Source organism: Myotis myotis, unplaced genomic scaffold (assembly GCF_014108235.1).
Source record: "Myotis myotis isolate mMyoMyo1 unplaced genomic scaffold, mMyoMyo1.p scaffold_m19_p_9, whole genome shotgun sequence".
NCBI classification, from domain to species: Eukaryota; Metazoa; Chordata; class Mammalia; order Chiroptera; family Vespertilionidae; genus Myotis; species Myotis myotis.
The window spans coordinates 49,156,677-49,182,451 of NW_023416401.1; the positions used below are offsets into that span (position 1 = coordinate 49,156,677).

The following is a 25,775-nucleotide window of genomic DNA, read 5'->3' on the forward strand; positions in this document are numbered from 1 at the left end:
TAATTAATTACAGGTGTTTACTCCTGATCCTTTGAACATCTAGGTATCTCGGTCTAAGACAGTGCCAGGTAGAGCTTATTTTAAGTGTTCAACTTAGTGATATGATTTATTTGTTATTTTGGCATATTTATTCTCCTCATTCCTTGTCCTCAATTTTTCAATGTCAAGATCACAGAGATTAATTCATAAGATATTTTGTTTCAAATTTTATCTTTCATCATGTGCCATATTTTTCTTAAAATAAAGACACAATAAACCAGCATTTATCTGCTAGAACAAAGTTGCACATAGAACAGGCCTCAGGCATTCCGCCCTGGAATGATGGCTGTGAGGGAGGCAAAGCTTTCTTGAGCAACTGTGGATCCTTGTTGCTATGTAGAAGGTGGAGACAACTTTGTGTGGCACCATGTTCCCTATGATGCTAAAACAACAGGTGGGAGCTGACTAATTTGTCTAATACTCCCATTGATTCATGTATAAATCCATATGTAGCTATACATTAATGAACCAGGTAAGCTGTATACAATATGAGGCATGTAAACATTTAAATGTTGATGGACAGAAATGAAATATTTTTATCAAGTATACAATATGGATTTTTAACCTATTATTCATGCAAATGTAGGGGGGAAGTGGATTTATAGTTGTAAGTACTCAAAACACAGAGTTTATTCTTGTACAATTATTTATTGATGGTTGTATTATTTTCTATACAAACAACTGCAAACCTAATTTTGCCCCACCCTGTATGTAATTCTGCAGTCACTTTTGCCTGTCTGTGTGTATACCACACACATTGCAGACTCTTTTGAGATGTTTTCTTTATTTGAAGTGAAAGCATTTTTCTCTAATCTATGCTAACTACCAGAGCCATTGTTAGTTTTAAAATATATATTTATCTATTGTCATAACTATGAATGTTGCCAGGTGGGTACTTGAAATATCAGGGGAGATACTTTGTAAAGTTATGAGATTGTCTAACCACTATGTTGTACATACAAAACTAATATGGAGTACAAAATAATATTGAATGTAAAAAATACAAACTTATACAATTCCTATGAAAAACAATTTGGTGATGTATATCAAAGTTACAAACGCACATTAAAATTGATTCAACATATATGATTTGTACATCATGGCTAATGAAAGAAGCTCTAAGATGCATTGTTAAGTGAACAAATCCAAGTAAAGAAAAGTTAACATTTGTTTTAAAGGGGAAGAGAAGGTGAAAACTAAGCAAATTTGATTACATGTGCTGTATATACCTGCCTCTGGAAAGATATGTAAGAAACTCACACCTGAGGTGCTGGGGACTTAGTGAGAATGAGTTTTTTTCCTATACATCCTTGTGCACCTTTTCTGGTAAGAATCATATAAATCTAATATTTATTCAAAAAAATATTAAAATTTTAAAAGTAAAATTAAAAAACATTTATCTTCAAAAATCAGTATTTATTAAGGGTCATTCTAAATGGTATATAAATATATGTTTTTATTGCTTTTCTTAATGTTTGTTTTTTGAATATATTCTTTTCTGTCTTACACAAATTCTCTCTCTCTCTCTCTCTCTCTCTCTCTCTTTGAGTGGAGATATTTTTCGTCTGTTTTGTTTTTATTTGTCTACATCAAGCAGGTGAAATTCACAGAATTCTATTTCTATTTACAATTTCTGTCTTTGGATGTTAAAAGATGTAGTGTATTTATGGGTGGTGGTTAGAGTATGCGACTCTTGGTATGTCCTGTATGCAACATTCTTACCTAGACCCGTTTTCAGGAAATAGCAATTGCAATCAAATTCTGATTGCAGTGTGTTTCTGTGTATCAAATGGATCCTATGCTGTTTAAAACAAAATATATTAATCAAATATGTCAAACTACTTAGATATTCAGCAGTGATTTTGTGGTTAAAGTGATGCTCTAATACATTATAGTGGAAAGAAAATATTTTTACCTAATGTTTGGCATAGCTTAGTATCATTGAGTAATATTTCTCAATGATACTATAAGGGGGTAGATCTATAAGGAAATATTTGACATTCTAGTAGACCCTGAAAGAAAAGCAGAGTATAAGCCTAGCTAAAAAACTAAAAATGGAAGAGTGAAGAAGGGCAGACGAATAGCTGGAGAGCGAGGGTATGTCTGTGTGCTGTGAGGGGTGAAGGATGGATGGTTTGCAGGGAGAAGGCAGAATAGTAAAACAATGAATGTAAAGATGAAATCGAAGCCCACATTATCTAAGTATTATTGAAGTGCAAGTCTAGCAAAAAGTTTCAGTAGTCTGAATGTTAGAGGAGAAAAAAATATTACTAATGGCGCCTGATCAGGTAACCGATAACATAACCCAATGTAGAATTCAGAAAGTATAATCCATGGGTTCCTTCGAGGACAGATCTAGGCATTTCGTAAATTTACTTATTAAAAAAATGCTAAAACTATTTAAACATCTCTTTTTTAAAAAAACTAATCACGTTTTTAAATGAGGCGCCACATAAAAAAACATGGCCCATTAAGCTTCATGATTCTACTTGTTGGGAAGAGCAGGCTGCCATCCCAAGACTAAAGGCTCCTTTCAGCAGAGCTGGCTGCCACACCCTCCAGAAACATGTCCCTGGCAAGGCAAGCCTTGGGGAGGAGACTTGTTTGTGTTGTTTATATTAGAGATACACTGGTTTAGTACTCAGCCTCTTTTCTTAGACTTTCATTTTTATAGAAAAGAATTCCCAAAACTATGTGAGTCCCATTTTCTCCAATCACAGTTTTCTTTTCTTTTCTTTTTAGTCTTTTCCTGTATAGCTAAACAGGGGAATGGATGCAAAAGCTTAATAATAAGAAAAATTCCAACCTGGCCAGTGTATCTCAGTGGTTAGAGCATGGCCCGAGCACCAAAGTGGGTTCAATTCCCAGTCAAGGACACGTACCTGGGTTGTGAGTTTGCTTCCCACTCCTGGGCTGGGGTCCTGAGGAGGCAACCAGTCTATGTCTCTCTCTCTCTCTCTCTCTCTCTCTCTCTCTCTCTCTCTCTCTCTCTCTCCCCTTCTCTCTCTTCCCTCTGAAAAACCAATAGAAAAAAGTATCTTGAGGTGAAGAACAACAAAAAAGAAAGAAAACTCCCCAACATTCAAATAAAAAAATCCACAACTGAAATGTTTCACCATTTCAGTTTCCCTTGCCCTTGCCCCTTACCTTTCTTTGACGTCATTGGCTTGACCAGTATCAACTGGCTGCTTCTGACAGTACTTCATTTGGAAACTATGGTGACTCAGACATCAGCTGAGACAATGAAAGTTATTTGAAACAAGATCTGGGAGGGTATTATTAGGGTGTACCCCGTCACTTGTGTAGCATAGGATATGCAAAGTTACTCAATGCAAAGCCCTCTCAGGCCACTCGTAAATGTTTAATGGTGCAGTGTAACCAGTACTTTTCAGTAGTAAAACATTACAGAATTTTTGTTCAGTTCTGTCTAAAGCTATTAAAAATCTAAATTGTAGGTAGTGAAGATAGAGAAGCAATCTCATTACAATGAAGCAACATCATGGGAATGATTCACCTGATACAAGTTTCCAATCCAGCAAGTTAAGAACGGTGGTTAATATTATAGTTATTATATCAGTGAATTTCAAGTTGAATTAAGTTTGACATGAGCAAAGGTATTGAACTAGTTATAAGCTGGAGTGTGTCCCCAGCTCACTTAAAAGTGGAAATACTATTCAAATTTTAAGTGTTTGGGGAAAATACTCCAAACTTTCTCTGAATCATTGCCATCAGATAAAACTAAAAATGCAGAATGACTGCAAAATTAACACACACACACACACACAGGATATGCAACTGGCATTAGATAATCAAGCCCAGAGACAACACAAAGAAGGAGTAGGACTCTTCTCAAAAGAGAAAGCAGAGAGGAAAAAAGGGAGGGACCCAACAAAAGAAGGGCTGACCCTAAAGAGGATGCAGAGGGCCCCAGACAGTTGTACATCTTGGCAGCATGCAATTATAAAGTTAACAACTATCAAGCTTTTTCTTTTGTGTTAACTTGTGAATCTCCCAGCAGCCTTAGAAAGGGGGCAGGATTGGAACTTAGAGGAGGAGGCTGAACCCTGAGATGTTCCTGTCTCACCCAGTTTGTCACTTACCAAGCGCACAAAGTCAGGATTTCAAGTTAGTTCTCCTGACTTCACCCCCAGGATTCTTTCTGCCCTGTTCTCAGTGGGAGCCCTTGGAAAGGGACTTGAGACCATGAGCACCTGGAGCCCAGGAGGAAGAAGAGCTTGATGATCAGAAAGTGGGAATTGAGAACTGGAGAGGGACACACATGCGCACGCACACATGCACGCGCACACACACACTTACAGGAGAGATCATAAAATAAAAACACATTTTCCTATTAAATAATTTCAAGTATGAAACTTCTTTGTAAACTTGAAAAATTCTGCAAGTGTCATTTCTACACTGTACCCATTCCTTTGTGAAATAAAGGAGAAAAACAACTCCCCTCTTTTTCTTCCTGCTTCATTTTTTACCATAGAGGCCCTGGCTCCAATTCTCAGAATACAGACTTATGAATAGAACAGGATTGATCATGGTTAAGAGGTGGGATCTTGTATCAAACTTTCTGGATTTGAAAATAAAGTCAAATAAATAGCTAAACCTGTATAAGTTTCCCATCTTTAAAATGAAAAAAACAAAAAACAAAAAACAATAATTCCGGATTTTGATGAAAATTATGTTAGGTCCTCATGGGAGTGCCTGGTACCTGCCACACACCCAATGAAGATTAGCTCCTCTTACTAAATGCCTTTAGTTCAGCTGCTGATGAACAATATTGTTCCTTTGGGGGAAAAAAACACTCTGAGGTTTAATAACCTTTAAATGAGGTTCTGAGCAAGTTGATGGTGACTTAAGAAAGAAGTGGTGTTGATCATGATTTTTTAAATAAGTAAAATGAATGGCATGCCATAATTTGTTTAACCAATGTAAACAAAACCAAGGATGGATATTCTATGTGAGATAGTTGAAAAATAAAAACATTGTTAAGAAGCATGGTTTAACTCTTTCAGTTGCACCTATACTGAGTATTTTCTACAAATAAAATTCAGCTAATTTGAAGAATCAGAAGGTTGTTTGAGTACAGTCAGTCCCTTGCTTAAGGGGTGAAAATTCTGCCATAGAGAAGAATAGTCTTGGTTTCCTTGTGAAAGATAAGAAAGAGGAAAGACGCTCAGTCCACCCTGAAGATTTCAGGATTTTCCACTCTGCTTGTTTGGTTTGTAAGGGTTAACTCTGAATCATCCTCAGTAACATCTAACATGGCCAATGGAGTATCTCGGAGACTGCCAGGCTTTGACCTGCAGTTATGCCAGACAAATTAGCCCTTGAGATGTCAAAGACATCAGTCATTTCTGGAGCTGCCAATATGGCAGTCAACTCTTCATTGCACCCATCAGGTCTGAGCTGAAGTGAGGAGGCTAAAAAGAGCTAATTCCAATGTAACCCTGATATTTGCGGGGCTAGCAATCTGAATCCATGCCAGTCAGCCCAGTGTACATTCTTAATAACCTATAATTAAGTCACTACCTCGTTCCCAGAAACTAGTCTTGCAGAACCTGTTGCAGAGGCCATAAAACTCTGAACAGTACACTGCCCTAGAGGGAGGGTTATTAATGTTGGCACCAGGCCAGACCATCAGATATGACCTGGAGACCCCCCAACACCTGGGGGCCTTCTTGCAAGTCTCACAAAAAGGACAGGAAGCATAATCCATATTTGCAGGACAAAGACCCCAGGAAGATATAAAAGAGAAGCCCCCTGCATGTTACTTTACTAACATTTGGAAAGTTATTCCCTGAGTCCACCAGCGTAAATAACAGTGTCCCTCCTTTTCCTCAAAGCTTCGCTTGGATTTTTTCTGGTCTTCTGCAACAGAAGCAGATGCAGAACCACAGCTGTGTCTCTCATGTTGGCTGAGCCTATCCAGATTTTTAGTTCCTCACAGGTGAGTTTCTTGGTAAACTATGGGAGAGAAAGTGAGAAGCAACATGTAAATAAATTTTATATTGAAAATAAAATTATACTAAAACATGAAGCATCCTAAGGGTTAGATGTGAGATTATGAGTAAGCAAGGCTAGTTCTCAATGTCATTTTGGGAAGCAGATTCTATCACAGTGCTAGTAAGTGGAAGAAATTAGGCCATGGGCAAGAATTGCAGTCGAAGCATGTAGCCCTAGAATCTGTGCCTTTGAATCTATAATTCAAAGGATGGAATCTAAGCCTGGGCACACCAACCAAGAGCCACTCAGGAAAACATACATCATCATGGGAAGTTTCTACTTTTCTTCCTCCTATGATTCCTCTATAAATTGCTTAATTTATATATAATAACTGAACACTTTATATAAGTGTCCACCCTTTTCTGGTGGTCACATTAAAAGAAATCTTTGGAACCTGAGATCCTCCAATTCTGACAACACAAGTTATAATTCTAGATTGAACAACTCAACTTAAAAATATCCAAATGGATTGTATTTATATCAAAGTAAGTAACATATAAAACAACCACCAACCAGGAAGACCCAAAGAGGAAGTACATGGTTGTGCTTTGAAAGTCATAAACTTTTACAAGTGTAAGCAACACACTCTAGTGCATGGGTGTCCTTTATTTAGAGATCCTGCTCATTTTTTAAGTGGACATTAGCACTGCATTAAGTAGTGTGTACGCGGTTGGTTTTAATGCTTCAGCCTCTGTATGTGTAATCCTCAAGCTCAGAGCCTTCTCTTGTGGCTGTGGCCGTGAAGGCTCTGTGGTTTTTCTGTTCCAGGTGGATGTCCTCCCTGGGGAGGAGCATGACCATACTCTGGTGATCCTCTGTATCAGGCATCTCAAGGACCTGGACTTTATGGCTACTTTATGAAGTCCAATTTCAAGTGTTCTTGCAGCCTCATCATCTGCAAAGTTTTACTCTGGAACTGTAAACCTAAACACAATGAAACAGCAAAGCTAATGCCTTCTTATTTTTCCATTTAAGACAGGAAATTTACATTTATATTCATTCTCCAAAATTGCCCACATTGAGTGATCAAAACAAAAGCCACTCATCTTTCCACAGAGTTATACGCGATCATTATTGTGATGATTTAAAGGTGAGGGGAGCCTAAACAAAGAAACGATTGAAGCACAAAGGATATTCAGTTTTTGTTCAACTGTCCTTTCTTGATGCCCACAAGCAGTTAATTCACTTCAAAGAGCTAAATATGCACCATAAGATCTTATCAGGATAACTATTTTTAAAAGTCAAATAGGTTCTTTCAAGAATATAATTTAGGAATCTCTCCAGCTCAGGTAAAATCTGACCAGTCTGCAGCATTGAGTTGCAGATTACAAAATAGTTACAAATAAGTCAAGAATGTAGAACTCAGGTTCTACATAATGAAGCCATTTAATGAAATTTAGTTATGACTATCACGCTTTTTTATGTTTATCTCTTTCAAATGCCTATTAAATGGCTAAAGATATCTGTATTGACCAGATTTTACTGGGAAATTAAAGATTCTGTTTATTAACTGTTTTCTCTAGCAAGTCTGTTTTTGGTGTATGTTTGCCCTTTCAAGTATCTCTATGAATCCTGCTAAAATCTTTCACTCCATCTTCCTAATATTGTGGTCCCCTCAACTGGGCTGATCCTTGAACAAACCTATAGAAGCTACTTAAAAATACATATATGCAAGCACTTCTTGCAAATCAGAATCTTCAGGATTGTGGCCCTGGAATCTTAAATTAAAAAAAGAAAAGAGCTATAAAATATATAATTTTATTATTGGTTTTATGATCTCAATATCTGATGGCAATATTCTTTTGAAAGAGAGTTCTAGATACTTCCAGAGGTGACTGATGTGTTTGGCTAGAGAATTACATTTTTCCTTGAAGTCATTCACTATTTCTTTTACAGGAAAAATATTTATTCACAAATATAAGCTCTCCTAATTTTTACAGTTGACTATAACAAATTTTAAATTGACCAATAATTTCAAACATTTGTTGGTAATACATCTGACAAAGTGTATACATTTGATAGCAAAAGGACTTAATTATAATGTACAAACTCATTCTTTCATGTTAAATAGCATGTTTTGTTTTGATTGCAGCCTGCTATTTGGGAGGCACTAAGCAAAGAAGTTGGAAGACTAAGGTTGATAGGACAGTGTACCTGGGACCTTTTATTTTGACTATGAATCTTGTTCACCAATGTTGATGTACTTCTTAAGATCACACCCACTTTATGATCTGCCTGGTGTGCTCTTTGTTGTTGTTTTTTTGAATATTTTTTGTAATTTTTAAAATTGTTTCAATTAGTTTCAGGACATGCCTCTTAATTCCAGGAGTGTCTATTAGTTCTTCCCCATCATCTACTTTATTTCCAGTTTTCAGTAAGTACATTACCTCATAATGTTTTAAGGTTAGCCTAAATTTACTGTAAGGCCTTTCAAGGCCTTATATTTTTTACATCAGTTTTACTTTTGTTATGCCCAGAATTCAAGATCCCCAAGAAACCATGCCAGGGAGTCAGTCCGATGCAAAAGCAGAAGGTCCTTTATTGAGTTAGCTAACCCGACCCGGGCCTCCAGTCGACGCAGCGACCGGAAACCGAGTGCCACCCGTGAGAATAGTGAGGGGAGGGGAGCCGGCTGTGGGCCCTGCCGATTGGCCAGGCGCAAGTCGGGTCTTGTTAAATCCTGGGCGTGGCCAGCAGGGGCCTGGGCTCGGGAAGAAGGCACTTTTCTGAGCGCATGGCCTCTGCCCCATCACTTTTACAACTACAGTGCTAAAAAAAACCCAGCATTTCTCTTTTCAAAATATGATAAAAAGTACTATGGTGAATTTTTTTAAGGTTCAATAAATCTTTTAAATGTATTGAAAATCAAACTTGCACTTTATTGAAATGTAGCAAAGAAAGCCACTTGGAAATTAACTTACCTACCAAAGGCCAGAAATAATTTAACAGATTTTAAGGGGAAAAAACTTTGAGGTTTACCTTTAAGAGAAAAGCAAATTAAATCATGAGACTACCTCATCCAACCTGAAAGCCATAGTTTTGGTGTGTCCTTTCTGAAATGCATACTTCCAGGTCCCTCTGAAGGAGATGACATGAACCAGCACTGATCAGAAGACGTGAGGTTTCTGGTGACAAGAGGTCCTTGATTTCACCTTTGGGAAGGCAATCAGTAAGATCACACCTGGTAAGTCATGAAATATGAGTTATTTTCACTAGTTTTGTGTTGAATTGACATAAGTAACTGCCACTCAATATCTTCAGCTACACTAAAAAGATTTTTGAGCAAATATGTAAAGCACTCATATTTATTTAATAAATGAAGAACGTAGGCTGCAGAAGAAAACAAAGTGAGTGTATAGCCTATCTGCCTCCTTATGGCTACGTACAAAATTGTTGGTTAAGTTTTATTGTCTTACTCTATTAATAAATGCTGTTTCTCTACCTTTGGTAAAATTCTTACACTAATAATAACCTGAGTTCCAGCTAAAACAAAAACGTATGGGAAAGGCCCATGAAAATCTCCTGAGGAATGCTTACATATTTCCTTACACATACACTTACATGCACAATGTTAGAGTGGGGAGGACCTTCTTCAACAATCTGTACACCTTAGGAAGGTCAAAAAGTCTCCAGAAAAGGCCTTCTTTATCCTGGAGGTCTAAAAGGGGAGATTTTATATGATGAGGTTCCTAAAGGAGCTTCTGAAAAGGAAAACTAGAAGTTGCTGGGTTGGAGTGAGAATATAAATAGAAAAGTTGTAATTCTTTCTCCTGACAACTTAACTTATAGAATGTCTTGCCAATATCCGGAGGCCCAGATGCAATGTCTCTGGGCTGATAGGTGCAGTTCCAGTACAGCAGCCTAAAGAATTCCTACACAGAGAAGAGCAAACTTAAATAATTTGGCTGGTGTGTGGCTGATGTTTTATAGGGACCAGAAATGTTCCCACTTGCTTGAAAAGCCATCACTCTGTTCACATCAACATGGAAGTAAAATCCTCTAAGACATCAGTATATTTCTGTTGCCTGTTGTCATATAACTAGGAATGGAGTGGGGAGCAGGCAAAAAATGGGGTCAGGTGGGGTTCAAGTTCATAGAAAATAGAAATAAATTTACAGACCAGGACCTGTTTCTCAGAGTCTGTGAGGCACTTGACCCATTGGTTGTGTGTGTGTGTGTGTGTGTGTGTGTTTCCTGCCTTTTGCCCAACCGTTTGGTAAGCCTGCTACCTGGTAAATTGCATGGTCACCCTACAATCAAAAACATTTCTCTGGCTATGGCAGATTATTCTAATTGGATCCACATAATCCAAAAAACATGAAAGACAATTAGTTGAAGTGGCCCACCAAGCGTCTTTATAAGAGAGATCTTTTAAATTAGACACACTTGAGTTTTAACATGAACTTTGCCTTTTGTCATATATGTAGCTAACTTGACTTCTCTGAACCTAGTTATTAAATAGGTATAATAGCAGATACAACAATGTTGTTGTGTTAAATGTGATGATGATAATAAAGCCTCTAAATAGAAAAAGTATTCAACAATGTTTATCTTTCCTCCTCCTTTCTAGGGATTATGGATTTAACTCAAAGAAGAGTCACAGACTTGAGAAGAAAACTATCAGCCTCCCAAATTAATTCTATAAATGGGGAACTGAAGTCCTCCTAAAGACAGAGTCTAGGAATATGTTATACTTGAATGGCAATGGGTGGAAATGGAGTTAATCAGAAAACCCAATTTCTCCCAAAACACATAGCACTGCATACCAGTTAAATTCATTCCTTGCAAAGGTCTCTGAAAGACATCATAGTCATTTCAGGTGTGGCAGGTTAATGACAAAATTATTTTGGTCAGGAGATACTCTACATTTTTAAAATTATGTCACATTCATTCATTCATGCCATATTCATGGATTCCATGATATTTGTTGAAAGTCAAGTATCTGCCAGGTCTAGCATGAAGCATCACAGAGCCATGCTATAGGCTACTAGAAAGTTCAACGTGGTCTACTGATTCTCAATTTATTTTTCATCTGTTGTGTAAAGCTACCTATAACCTATTATAAATATCCACAGGTACTAATCTTTCCCCCTTATGAATTTAAGTCCTCATATTTAAAATTAGCTCATCGGCCTATGTAAGTAGATGTAAAAGTAACTTTCATGTGTAATACATTAACAACATTTAACGAAATCAGATAGATATTTGTAAAGCATTCTCTTTTTTTCATTGTTTGCTTGTTCAGCCTAGAAAAAATATATTGCTGGCAGTCTCACAGTTGGTCATAGGAGAACAATCACACCGGTATAGTTATGTTGTTTTTCTTTATTCTGATAAATAGAGAAAACACATGTAAACTATACAGCATATGAAATAATACACTGTACATAACAACTGGCAACAGTTAAAAGGTATTTAATATTTGAAAAAGCTATGTACATATTAAGTGTCTATCAAGGAAAAGCCAAAAGACATTCATTCACTTGAAGTTATCCGTGAAATAATTTGGTTGGCCCCTAATCCCAAATCCATATTTTTTTTGCTTTTAGATTAGAGACTGATTTCACATCAATGTTCAAGTCAATTCTAATGTCTTCTTAGGTCAGCAAGGAAAAGTGATCCCTCACACTTATTTCTAGCAGGTGGGCTTATTTTCTAGACCATGTACAATAAAACTAGACTATTGGGGACACTAGAGTTTCAGAAAAGATCTCTAGGGTGGCTTCTACATTGTCATTCCCAGTGGAGTACATGTCCACAATTCCCAGATGCCATGCTCAGAACTGTGTGCAAGTGGCTATGGAGTAGACTGGTAGAAATGAGTGTGGGTAGAAAGACAATGGAATTATAAATGGGTGGGGAAGACGGAGGTAGAAATGCTAAGAGCAAGATGGGGATAATGAACCAGGTGTCAGAGAAAGGTCAAGTCACCAAAGTCTTCTGCTGACCAATGTGAGAGAAAGTGAACTAAAGGGAGCTCCATATGCTTCCTATTAAATTTTATCTATTCACATGTGGTGGTTCCTTGATATCGATGGGACTATCATAATAGAAACCAATTGGACTGTCAAGGGCAAGAGACTTTGCCACTAAACAAGATGATGTCATTCTTCCTGATGACAAATAAGAATGGGTGATCAGCCCTGAACACGGTAGACTCAGGGAGTAGCTTTTCTACAATAGTGTTTTCTGAGACAGCAGCCGCCTCTGTGCCGTCCTCATTAACTTCTATGTACGAGTCGTGCATCAGTTTTGACAAAGATAAACGACCTCCTGAAGCTATGCCAGAGAAATCAGCTCTGGTTTCATCGAAGATATCTCTCAGCCCAAGGGCTTGTAAATAACGTTTAATTTCATATTTCTTCTCTATCTTGAACTGAGGAATAAACACCTTGACGTACTGATGCCTCATTTTTCTTGGGCTGCTCCATGTCATTAGATTTTTGAAGGTCAGTTGGTTTTCAATCTGTAGGAATATTCAAAAGGCAATTTAGAACCCCATGGCTAAAAAACAACTGCAAAGATATATGGCTTTTCATCATTATCCTCTCCCAGACACTATTTATGCGTAAGTATGTGAATGGGTCCTGGAGATTTTGGAAATAGGAAATGATTAAAACAAATAGTTCAAGCACTCTCATAAATCACATGCTTAATTTGCTCTGCTATGCCAAGGTGTGACTTAATTGTATCCCAGGGAATTTCTGTTCTCTGCCTACATATGAACATATATAGCCAAAGTGAAACAATGGTCCGGTGAAGGAACTAGGGAATCAGAGATCATCAGAGGGAGAAAGGAGCTCAGTAGTCATTTAAGTCAGTGTTGCCTGACCATTTTCTCAGGATGGGCAGCAAAGAAAATGATATTTGCATAGCTTGCAGAAGTAAACCAATGGAAGGAACCACGGGGGGACCTAAGGCAAGGAGCAGAGGGCTCCAGCCTCAAGGACCTGGGGGATCAATATCTTCCAGCACAGTCACCCACACTATCAGGGAGGCTTGGATCCTAAATAACTCTCCTACTCGACACATGGGAGGACTGAAACTCAAGAGCATGTTGGGAGATGTGCCCGAAGTACATAGCTAGGAAACTTAGTTATATAGCTAGGAGCTTACATCTCTCTCCAACACCCTTGCTGACCCCAAATGACTCACATATTAAATTCACTAATTCCTGAGAACTGGTCATAGCTTATTCCAGACCTATAATGGGAAGATTTTTCATGTACATTGTTTCCAGATCTCATATATGGACATTTGTTCTCAAATTCAGGCTCACTGGAATCATAAACAGATTTTCACAGCTATTCATCCTTACCTGTATTCTTATCAAGAATCCAAATCTATAAGCAAATTTAGTCTTATTTAAATTTTCTATAAATTATCCAGTTTGAAGTTAACCTGTAATAACTTTTTATTCTATGTTAGTTTTTCTCATTTGGCCCAATGCAAAGCCAGCTTCCTCATTATTATTTAGTAATGTAGGATTATATAGTTATGTAGATTTAGTTAGTTATTAATACTAGACACCTAATGATCCACACATTAGAGCAATCTATTACAGAAAAAGACAACTCAGACAATAAGTACAAAAAGAAATCTATCTTTTGAGTTACCTACTGCTTGTTTTATCCAGGCTACTTTTTCTATCATTGCAGATTATTTGAAGTTAAAATAATTGATATGTGCTAAAATCTCATTGGTATAAATATCACCAAATAAATTATTCAATATGAATACCATATTTCATGCTGTTTCACTTTCAATTTAAAAACGCCAACTTCATGAATTTCATTTGTTGTTCATGTCAAATGAAGCATCTGGCACATTGTAGGTATTCAGCAAACAGTCCTTTTAATTGTAAGTACAGAGAAGGGACATGAAATCTAAGCTTCTAGGACTGCAGGCTGAAGACTAGCCAAATACATGAGGAGAAGAGGACAAAGGGCTGAAAGAGTGTTGGGATCTGAGATACAGTAACCATGCCTGGCTTACATAGCCACCACCACCTGCTCCTTGCACTGTGCTGGTCTGTTGCTATATATATATATATAATTGAATTTCAGAGAAAAAGGGAGAGGGAGAGAGAGATAAAAACATCCATGATGAGAGAGAATCATTGATCAGCTGCCCTTTACTGGGGATCGAGCCGGAAACCCAGGCATGTATCCTGATCGGGAATCGAACCATGACCTCTTGGTTCATAGGTCAATGCTCAACTACTTAGCCACACCGGCTGGTCTGGTCTGTTGATTTTGCTATATCACTCACTAGGCAGTTCCTAACCTGTGCTTTTCCTAGAGACACAGCCGCACAAAGTCAGATGATACATTTTAATTCTCAAAGGGCTATGACTTCAAAACGCCATCATATCATTCCTGCCTGAAAATGCTTATTCTATCAAAATTTCAATATACGTGAAAGACAGTTTTCATGGCCAAGGGCAAAGAACTCTGAAACTCATGCACTATTTCCTCCATAGCTGAGATTTGAGAGGATTCCAATTTTACAATTGTTTAAATAAAATTATGCTAAGCTGAGTTAAGGCAATCTCAACATCCATAACAATGCTTGGCACATGGTAGGTACTCATTAAATATTTGGCAAATAAATTAATAAGTGGGTAAATCTCTAGCATTCCAACAACCTGAAACCTTAAAACTGATAAATGAACACACAAGTACCAGCATCCTAAAAGTCGTCCCCAGCAGTGGAAGTGGGAGTGGTAACTTACTTCGGAGAGGCTTTCACTCCGAGGCAGCATGATGTACATGCTTATGCCACCCTGATATCTGAGTTCAAGAACTTGCATAGGTGGGTCCTGAATGACAGACAGATTGAACATCCGTTCTTGATACATCATGGCAACTGCTTTTCCAGGACACTGGAAGTCAAGTCACAAAAACATTTTAATGAGCCCACCTGTTTCACTTATTGACCAGGTACAAAAGAAAAAATGTTTCAGTTTTTGTTCAGTTGATCCTGTAGGTTTTCCCTCACATGTTACCATTGGTGCACATCTTCATGGTGAAAGCATCGACTTTAACTGCCTGAGTTTAAAACTCCTCAGCTGTGTGACCTTGGGCAAGTTACTGCACCTCTCTGTGCTTCCATTTCCTCCTCTAAATAATAAGGATAATGATAGTCTGTACTGCAAAGGATTGTTGTAAGGGTTATGACAGTTAATGTATCTAGTACTTGGAACATTGCCTTGCACTTAGTGCTTTATCTGAAATGTCTATATAATAAGTAATAAACAATTATTAAATAACATTATAATTTAAAATGACTGCTATAGATTTTTTCTCTCATCAGAAATAAAATGCAACCTAGTACTATGAAAATTACACAATTTAAGAATGAGGTCTTGTAAAAAAATTAACTTTTGTAAAATACATCACTCAGATTAACACAATAGGTCTAACCTTGAGGAATATAATTTGCAGATTTGGAAACACTGTAGAGGTGTCATAAACCACCTTTTTCTGAAATGATATTGTGATTCTGCAAAGTTGTCATCTTGCCTGTCATATCTCGCTTTAGTACAGGAAATTCTATAGGAGGAGGATAGATAATGATTTGTGCTGAAAGCAAAAGTCCTTTTCTCTCTGGAAAGGATATCCATTTTGACTGAAAGTTTGAACCTCATAAAGAACACACCTGAAGCATTAAAGCGGAAAAGGCACCTGCCTACAGAGACAGATCAGCTGAACTGAGCCTGGTGCGAATAGGGGCTGGATGTTACAGTCAAATATCACATTCCGTGCCGGGGCAAGGATCGCACAGCTGAGTCATGCTGGAGAAATACTGAAACAAGACTTTTTAGCAAAGAGGTCACTTCACCAAAACTGATGTCAGTGATATAGATTCCATAGTCTGTCAGATGCTCTATATCATAACTATATTATAAGGGACATGCAATCGGCAGGAAGATTATTTTAAACAGTTATTACATGTTAACACTTATGTAAGTAAAAACTTCTTTAGGAGCAAAAACCCACAAGCAGTGCAGGGGACAGGCACACAGTGTCTTCACGGAAGGAAATTAATCAATACAGTCTACGTGGGAGGTGCTGGAGGAAAGTGTGGAACAAAAGCTCACACCACACTCTGTTAACATGCCAGCGGTTCCTAAAATTATAGTGCTGCCTAATATTCTTCCTATTCAATTATGCAGATAATGTCTGTAGAGACAGCTGCATTCTTATTAGGATTTATTGCATTATTATGTTTTCCCATACAAATTTCAAACTATTTCTGTGCCCTCTCTTTGTTCCCATGGAGACACTTGCATTGTAAACTTGCTCCTCAAGGCTGTCTGAGGCCCCTGTAGTCAGGGACACAAGGCAGGGCTGGCTGCACTCCATGCAAAGGGCAGTCACCGAAATAAGCCAGAGGGTCAGCCTATTACCTTTCTATTCTGTTCTTGTGCCTTCTCCTTCCTCTCAAATATCTCCCAAATGCCTTCCTCCTGCCCTTCCTGTGGTTCTACTCTGCCTAGGCGGCCTTTTATCACCCACCTCCTTGCTCATCCAGTGACCTCTCATTTCTACCAGCATTCAGCTCTCCTGTGTCTTAAACTTCTGATGTGGGGAAATGTACAAAGAACATTTCAATTACATTTTCCACTTGAAAAATAAAACTAAGTTTAAAAGTTAAATCTGAATTTCTCTACCTCAGCTTAATAGACTGGGTGATTGAAAGGGAAATTAGAGGAGCTTTATGGAATCACTGTATTTCGCTTGTGAGGAACTCTGCAATGGTTAACTTGCTAAGACAAGGCAGCTTCTATAAGTCAAGGTGGGGACCCCGATCGGTATTTCTGACTCCAAGGCCTTTGATGTTTCTACTATACTAAGGTTATTATGTACAAATTGGTTGAAATTTTTTTTTAAGAATATATATTTTAGAAGGTTGTTTTAAATCAAGGAGAATTAAATTAAGGAACAGGTATAACCAATATTTGGAAAATCATAACTTTATTAAACACAATTTTATGTTTTATAAAATGAAACACATATTTGCCTTAACTCGGAGAAAATCATTGATAATAAATGATTCTGTGCACCCTGCAGTTAGAATCATGAAAAATAAAACCTAGACTTTAGTCATATTTTCTTCTTACAGGCCCCCTACTGGAATGCTTTCAAATAAATTCGTATGTCATTCTTTTTCTCAATTTCAAATATATTTTAAGAAATATCAATTTACAGAGCACCTCCAGTTGTATTCTATAACCTGCATTAGCAGGAAAATAGAAAGTTTATCTTATAAGTACTTGACTGTATAATATTGTTAACACTGTAGAAAATGAGTGAAGAACTGCTGAGCCCAGCCTCTGTCTATGTAAACACCACAATTGCTGTTAAGAAATACTATCAGCAAAATACTTCCTAAGTTAAACAGATCCCCATACCTGGGGAGATTTGAAACGGCAGCGCATGGTGTCACTCTTGGTAAAGGCCGACTCCCACTTGCCTTTGAAGTACACAGCGTTCACCAGCACCATGACCGCCGATGAACTGATGCTACCTTCACTAATGATGTTCTTGATCTTGCCTTTGGAGAAATAAATTGAGAAAAAAATGTCAATTTTTTAATGTAAGTTTTTTTAAAAAAAAATTAAGATGAAATAAGCATATTTTTCTTATCACATAGTTATTGTAATAATTTATGAGCGATTACTCTGTCAAGCATTTTTTAAATGCTGTATATGCAGTATTTAGTTTAATCCTCACAAAATCCCTGTGAAGCGGGACTGCAATTATCAAAGAGACTTGGGCAGAGAGAGGTTAAGTAGTTTGTACAGAGTCACACAACAAGAAATACTAGCAAGAGGATTCTGACCCAGGAAGATAATTCCCAGATCCCCTCCCTATTCACAGGCACCAAAATGCCTTTATTGAATTGACCAGGCCACAACATCCAAGTGTAATTTTTACACGTTCCAGCGAAAGAGCGAACTCCTTCCTTCATTCCACATTAACCAGATTTTTGCATTTAGCTCTGGATGCTTGAATCACAACAGTGAAAGACAGTCCATATCATCATTAGGCTCACACTCCAGAACAGAGAAGGCAATAACCAACACAATAAAGGCCCCTGGTGTCATAGCTACATGCGCAGTATGCTGGGTCACAGGCTAGAGGCACTCGTCTCTGGCTCGGTGGCCTGCTGAGGTGAGGGCAAGGTGTGGACTGGGAGAACGTCCATAAAGCCAGGACTTTTTATTCAGACATGGAAGCCTGGGAGAGCAGTGTGTTTGGGGCAACCCTAACACATTCTGATGCCATAGGAAGAGTAAAGCTGGAGAAGTTGGAGGCAGGGGCCAGATAACGAAGAGCCTTCAATGTCTGCTAAGAATTTTGGATTACCCTGAAGGCAGTGGAGAATTCTTGTTCACTATTCATTGGAAGACAAGAAAGGGAATGGTTTTGATGAATCAGATTTGTCTTACAAAAGGATGGCTCTGGTAGTGTGTGGAGGATGCGGAGCGATAGAACCTACGTGGTTTTGTTATAACATTGGCAGTATTTGAAGTGTTCCCCCAAGTGACATTGAGTTCATATGCTTATCAAAATGAGAATAATTATATATGTATTTTTGCATGGAAAAGGAAAGAACAGAAATAAATAAATGGTCAAAATTGAGAAAAGTATTAGTAATCTCATACCTTTAAATACTAAATAGTAAATAGAAGCTCACTCAGTTATTAAAAAAGTAATTGTGTAGTTTCTCTTGATGTATGAATGGTATATTTGAAACATGTGGTAGCTCATGGTCAAAGTCACCCTCTACTGATGTAATGATGAATTATGACTAAAAGAATATTGAGACACTGTATTCTTGTTTGCAGGACTAATTGTACGTTGTTGAATGTTTGCATTTAACAGTACAAATCACATGTCTCGTATTTCGAACACAGAGCCAGCCTCATCAAATACATGTATATTGTTCAAAGGATAAAACAAAGCCAAGCATTAGGTAAAGAAATGGCTGACTTTGGAGTCAGTCAATTAACAAAACAACAAGGAATAAATGTCCTTATTTGCTTTGTGCAGAACATTAGCTGTGATTCTGTGTTAAGTTGTGAAAGAGACTTACCTATAAAGAGATTTACTTTTTTTTAAAGGCACTACCTGTGCCCCATATACTATTTTGATAAAGAAAAATAATGTTTAAATTAAAGATAAAGTATGAATCCCTTTTAAAACACAATGATATGAAATATATTTCTTAGACAGTAGGATGTCATAATTTTAATCAGACCCTTCAGCCCAAGAAGGAACAGTAAGATGCTAGGTTGATCATTAGAATGAAATATGTTGTGGTCATTAAACAATGTCCTATAAACTGCTCTTAATCTTGTTCACTAGCCAGGCATAAGATATTGAGGATAACAGAGTAAACTACCTTAACTTATAACTAATTTATGAAATGGCCATAATAAAATTTATTGGTCTCACAAGATTATTTTCCAATCAAATGAGATCATGCAATAGCCAAGACTTCTTAAAAGCATAAAGCATTATTAAGATTGCTCAACACCACATTACAGACAGATACTAAAGCAATTTTAAATAACAATCATCATTGCTTTGGGTCAGGAAAAGCAGTGCCTTCTGTGTACAAAACACACCCAATTGTAATGTTGACAGTTCTCAACATTCACATATAACTGACCTGTGGAAAAATTGAGCATTGCACTCACCATGTGTCTCATTTCTAATCCAGCTATTAATTTTATATCTGGCATCTTCTACAGCATTTGTAAAGTCAACTCGTTCCACTTTGGCATTGTATAATTTTTCAACACACCTAATATATTCCTATAAATACAAATAATATACAGTTCTGTAAGTAATATACAGTTCTTATATTTCCAAATCACCACCAACTAAGCATATAAGAAATATATTCCTGAATTTGTCTCTTTATTTTTACTACCCTACTCAAGGATTTGTTCTTGCCTCAAAAATAATGAAATGCAGCTAGAAATATATAAATATAGCTAGAAGAGGAGCTGGAGAACTCATGCTGACTGATAAACTTATATTTATCTGAAATGTATTGAGGGGACTAACAGAGATTATGGCTAATGCCCACCTCCTTGCCTTTACCGCTGCTTTGTCATCATAAATACTTCAAGAGCCTCCAAACTTGTCTCCCTTGCTGATATTACCCCCATCCTACTGAAAACATGTCAAGTCTACTTCCTGCACTTAAGATAAAGCCCAAATCTCTGGATCTGGCCTGCAAGGCTCTGCTGATCTGCACCCACTTCCCTATTTCTAGCCACTGTCCCCTTCACACTCTGCTCCCTAGCCAGACTCAACTACAGGAAGCTCTCAGAAGTGCCATGTGTCCTGTCTCTCTGGAGGCCTTTGAACAACATTCATTCTGCCTGGAATGTCCCCTAGTTCTCGTGGTTATGTCTTACGCATTTTCTAGTTTCAAGCATAGATGCCCTTCCTTGATAGCAGTATTCCCTGAACCTTCTTATGTCCTCCAATAGTCCCTGTTATCATACACATCTTACTTACATATGAGATTTCCCGAGCCCCTCACAAAAGAGTAAATTCTGTAAAGTCAGGACAATATATGCCTTAGTTATTATTGTGTTCCCAGTCCCTGGCACATTGTCTTGCACATAATAGGTACTCAAGAAATATTTGTTGTTTTTAGTAAATATAAATCATAGCAATCTAATTTATCAACATACCAACAATCAACAAATACACACATGTACATTTTCAGGGAAATCTATGTATATAAAAAGCCAGCGATTGGAACGCCGGAACGACCAGAATGGCTGGAACGACCCATCACTATAATGCCCACTGTGGCCGGCCAACTGGCCCGATCGGGGGTGGAGCCAGCCAGTCAACCTCCTGGCCACCCCAACTGCCCCACCCATGCTCACCCCCCCATAGGGGGTGGGGCAGGCCAACCGCCCACAGCCCCTCCCCGCCTAGTCGGCCCAGCCCCTGATTGGCCCCCATCAGAGTGGGCGAGCCAGATCCCATCCACGCACAAATTCATGCATCAGGCCTCTAGTATTTTCATAAATAGGGAAAATAAGATTCATTACAAGTCATATGTATTGTCAAGACATATCCTGATAAATTTTACAGGATTTTCAACCCTAATAATGAGGATTGGTTATTTATCCACTATCTGACTGCAGGATAATATTACCTCTATAAAGAAGGCTTTATGTGTAATTTCCATAAATGAGGCTCTTTCCATCTTCTGATTAATCCATCCATCAATCCATTTATCCATCTATCCATTTTGAAACTAGCTACACAGAATAGTTTTAAGAACCAATCCCTGGCTTGATGATTTGACGACTGCACAGCATCAACACTTTCGGTAAATTCTAGAAAAGCTTTGGGTCACCAAAAATACGTCTGTGTGTGTGTGTGTGATACATATAATTTTTGAGTAGTCCAGCTAGTATGTCTTGCCAATCTCCTTCAAGCCCTGCTGCTTATGTCCCTACAAGAATACATGAAACACAAATAACAAAGAATAAAACTATTGAGGATTGACTGTCTGTCCATATGTTTATTGGCCATTTAAATATGTTCTTTTGTAAAATGTCAGTTCAAGATTTTCTACTGGGTTGTTTGTGTTTTTCTTATTGTTTTGTAGGAGTTTTTGGATATGGATCTCAGTTTTTTTATTCTTATATGTATTGCAAATACGTTCTGTCACTGTGGCTTGCCATTTTACTCTCTATATGATGTCCTTTAATGAAAACAAATTCTTAATTCTAATGCCATCTATCCTGTCTGCTTTATCCTATATGATTAGTGCTTTATATATCCCAAAACAAAGATTAAAAAACATTTGCTTATCCAAGGTCTTAAGAATAATCTATATTTATCTACTAAATATTTTGATTTTTCATCATTTACATTTATATCTATGATCCACGTGGAATTGATTCTTTTGTATATGGATAGGTGATAAGATACATTTTTTTTGTTATGGCATTTATTACAATGCCATTTATTACAAATATCATCCCTTAGAATTGCTCTGCAGAGTCACATTTATCATAAATCCAGGGTCTCTATGCATCTGTTTCAGGATTCTCTACTGTGTTCCACTGGTCAACTGCCTATCTTTGCAAAAATGCCAGAAAATCTTAATTATTGTAGCTTTTAAGCCTTAATTTCCAGTAATGTAAATCCTCTGGGTGTTTTTATTTCCTTTCTTCACAGTTAACTTTTTTCTTAATTCTTTGCATTTCCATGTAAATTTTAAAATCAGATCTTAAGTTTATCCAAAATCAATTGCTTTGAATCTATAAATAGACATCTTTATAATATTGAGTATTCTATGCATAAACAAAATGTATCCTTTGTTTCTAAATCCTTCTTTCTCTTATCAACTTTTTTATTTGTGGACATCTTTCATTAGATTTATTCCCAGGTATTTAATATAGATGTTATTTTTTATTTTATTTTTAAATTATAAATAAAAGAGAAATGCAACTTAATTTGTATTCTAAACTTGCTAAATTCACTATTAAATCTAATAACTGATTTCTAAAATCTTTTAGATTTTCTACACAGTTGTTATCTGTGAACAATGATGATTTTATTTCCTCCTTCCCAATCCAAATCAATTTTACTTCTTTTTCTTTCTGCCTGTTACTTCTACTTCAATGTTTGTATTGGCTATGACTCCAATAAAATGTTTATGGAAATGTTACAAAAAACGTTCTTGTCTTGTTCTTGGCATTAAGGCAAAAATATTTGGAATTTTACCAAAAACATTTTATGTAGAAAATTTATTTTCTAGTTTGTGAGAATTTTATTTTCTACATCTATTGAATTGGTGTCAAGTTCTTTCTCCTTTAATCGCCCAATGTAGTGAATTACATTTATTGATTTTTAAATGTTAACTCAACATTGAATCCTGTAGTTATTTCTGCATCCTCTCTATATCTTGAATGATTCTTTTCACTTTGTCAGAGCTCAGGAAATGGTTGTTGCATATTGAATGAAGATGGTACATTAGTAACACTTTAGTTTAGCTGCCACAAAAATACTATGCACGATTTCCATTTTCAATGCATATTGTAGATTAAAAATTACAAGCTCAACCATGAGAGTTGAGAGCCATAGAGACTATTAAGTATAATTCCTTCATTATATCAACCAGAAAACTGAGGTTTAGACATATCAACATTATTGAAGGACAAAAAGCAATAAAGTGACAGAGTTAGGACTCAGGTAAACCTGACCCTTAACCTGGCACTCCTCATTCTACCTTTAAATGCCTTTAAAAAAATTAATATGGGATTCAGTTATTTGGGAGGGCCCTTGATTACATATCGTACTGCAGGGTTTCAGATTGGGAAAGAGAGTTCCTCTGATTCTCCTTGTCTTCTTATAGACTATGGTTCTTGCTTCGTTCCATCAAGGACTGTCTTCTTCAATCAGTGGCCTGGGTGATACTCTTCTCTGTGGTCTGTGTTGATGCAATCACCTGGTTGAATTGTTGAATTAGAGATTTTTTTATTGTGTGCGTTCCTATGAATGAAGGGGTAACTGAGATTTCCTCATTCTGTGACCAATAAAAGAGTTTTCTCTCTTTTTAAAATTGAATAATAAATAGATTTCATCATTCAAAGTTCCATTGTGGTATCATGATGCTTAGACTGTTACTCATCTCTTGATTTTGAAAATATCCGATGGTCATTAAGTTGTCGTGGGAAGAGCCCTTGTTGCAGTAAAACCAACTGGGTGAATTCTACATGCTAACCTTCAGTTTCCTATACATTTAATGAAGATCAAGTGCATAGCTTTTGATTTGTAAGAATCAACTGCTCTATAAATGCCACGATGTCATCATCTTCATGTTACCAAATCATGAGCAGACTTTCAATGTCTCCATTTTTCCAAGTTCTTGATCAGCTCTCACCTTTATTGTGCTTCTAGGTGCCTTGCTCTATACACACACTGAGGGCCAGAAAAGGGAACATGGGAGCCTACTATAAATAGTAGCATGATAGACATGTCAACTTCCAATTGAAGAGAGTTGGCAGTCCTTCAGGGACACAGCAGTTTGCGTGTGAATAGAGACATAAAATGTGGGGATGAACATACAGGGCGGCCTCTGGAACACTTGTCTGGGATTCTTTGGATAAGATTGAAAAACAGCATGGCCTAATGCTTCATAATTGGCAGGCTGGCAAAAGATTTGGGAGTGGTGCTGGAAAGGGGCAAAGAATGTGAGTGGGTGACAGCAGAGAACACAGTAATGGTTGGGTGGAACACAGAGTGCTGGGAAGATGCAAGTAGGAATTAGTCCGGAGTTGTCACAGAGGTGCAGTTTTATAGTTGTCTCAGAACTAGAAAATTAAAAGGGAGAACAAACATGCCCAGAGAAACATGGCCACTGTGTCTGCTTGAATAGCACTAACCAGCTTCTGGGTGTCACAGCAATGATGGTTCTAGGGGCTGAGCATAGAAATATATAGAGTGAATTTTTATCTCATTGGTATTTGGATGAGAAGATACTAGGATGAATAAATTGATAATACAGACACCAAATAGTAATATTAAAGTTTAGTCTGCTGACCTCAAGAAAACCTACCCCCCCCCCCCACACACACACACACACACACACCTCTGTGTCAAGTCTTAACTGCTCCTCTGCCAATGGCTGGTCTCATCTCTACTACCGGGAACTCTTTTTTATAAATGATTTTACTGAAAAGATAAGTAAGTCAGTCCTTTAAGGAGAAATGAAAGGCATGGCTGAGAAAAAAGGAGGTGAATTCAACACTGGAGATGCAAAACTATGCCAGTAGACGCAAAGCCCAGAGGGAAAAATGACAGACTTTTCCCCTGCTGCCCAAGGACAACCCTAAGTAGGCTCTCTGTTTTCCCACCCCAATGACAGGTCCACATCACATCCAAGGGACATGTTCTCTTTGGTTTGGGAGCCTGTCCATCTAGTGACCCTGAATATGTGGATCACTCGTGTGAAGTAAAGTTGTACTTTGAAAGCAGGTGATGATATTTTGAATACACCTGGGAACATAATTAGTAGTGGCAAGAAAGAAAACACCTTTGTATGGCTGAGTAGAAAGATGCAAGCTTTTATTCAGATGCTGGATTGAATAAGACGCAGATCCAGAATGAAAATAGCCTTCTAAGACAGGAGGCTGAACTTACCTCATGAAAGTCAAACATTTTTTCTGCAAAAAGACCACTGGCAATGCTGAGTTCGTATTCCTTGTGGAATGTGTTTATATCAGAGAGAATTCTTTTCAGTTGAAATTGGAGTCCTGGCTGTTATTTAAAAGATTAATTAAAATGTAGTATTGGACTGAAAAGATATGCATACTCTTTAGGATATAAACCATGTATATTGTACAATAAAATAATTGAAAAATAATGGCACTATAAAAGCATCAAATAATGCCATATAAACCTACAATTTCTTACCCTTTCTCACAGTAGTGTCTGTGATTAAAGTGAATTAAAGGATTTACTAAAGTAAATGATTAACCTTAGAATAAAATTATTAACAGAAGATAATGAATTTGCCTACTATGTTCACTTAATAATTCATTTTACCAATGTAAGTTGGCTGTGAATATCAAAGATAAAAGTAACACATTTAGTTCCACACTTCCTTGCCCAAATCTGGCCAATACACAAGTAAAACATATTGGTAAATTAATAATCAACAAA

The 25,775-nt window shown here is 37.2% G+C and overlaps 1 protein-coding gene and 1 pseudogene across 6 annotated transcripts in view; both read right to left on the reverse strand.

Moving 5' to 3' along the window:
* Window positions 1-3,811: 3,811 nt before the first annotated feature.
* On the reverse strand, window positions 3,812-10,833 carry LOC118663287 (annotated as a pseudogene).
* Window positions 10,834-11,364: 531 nt separating this feature from the next.
* The window catches only part of SERPINB7 (serpin family B member 7), a 43,630-nt gene continuing 29,219 nt past the window's right edge, over window positions 11,365-25,775 (reverse strand). For 2 of the 6 annotated variants that reach the window (XM_036322461.1, XM_036322462.1), the window contains exons 4-8: window positions 25,254-25,370; window positions 19,766-19,883; window positions 17,471-17,613; window positions 14,789-14,938; window positions 12,122-12,520 (exon numbers count right to left, since the gene is read on the reverse strand). In XM_036322461.1, coding sequence (XP_036178354.1) covers window positions 12,122-12,520; window positions 14,789-14,938; window positions 17,471-17,613; window positions 19,766-19,883; window positions 25,254-25,370 — 927 coding nt within the window. Of the gene's footprint in view, window positions 12,521-14,788; window positions 14,939-17,470; window positions 17,614-19,765; window positions 19,884-25,253; window positions 25,371-25,775 lie in introns of all 6 variants that reach the window. The other 4 variants (XM_036322465.1, XM_036322463.1, XM_036322460.1 and 1 more) reach the window with 3 other exon arrangements.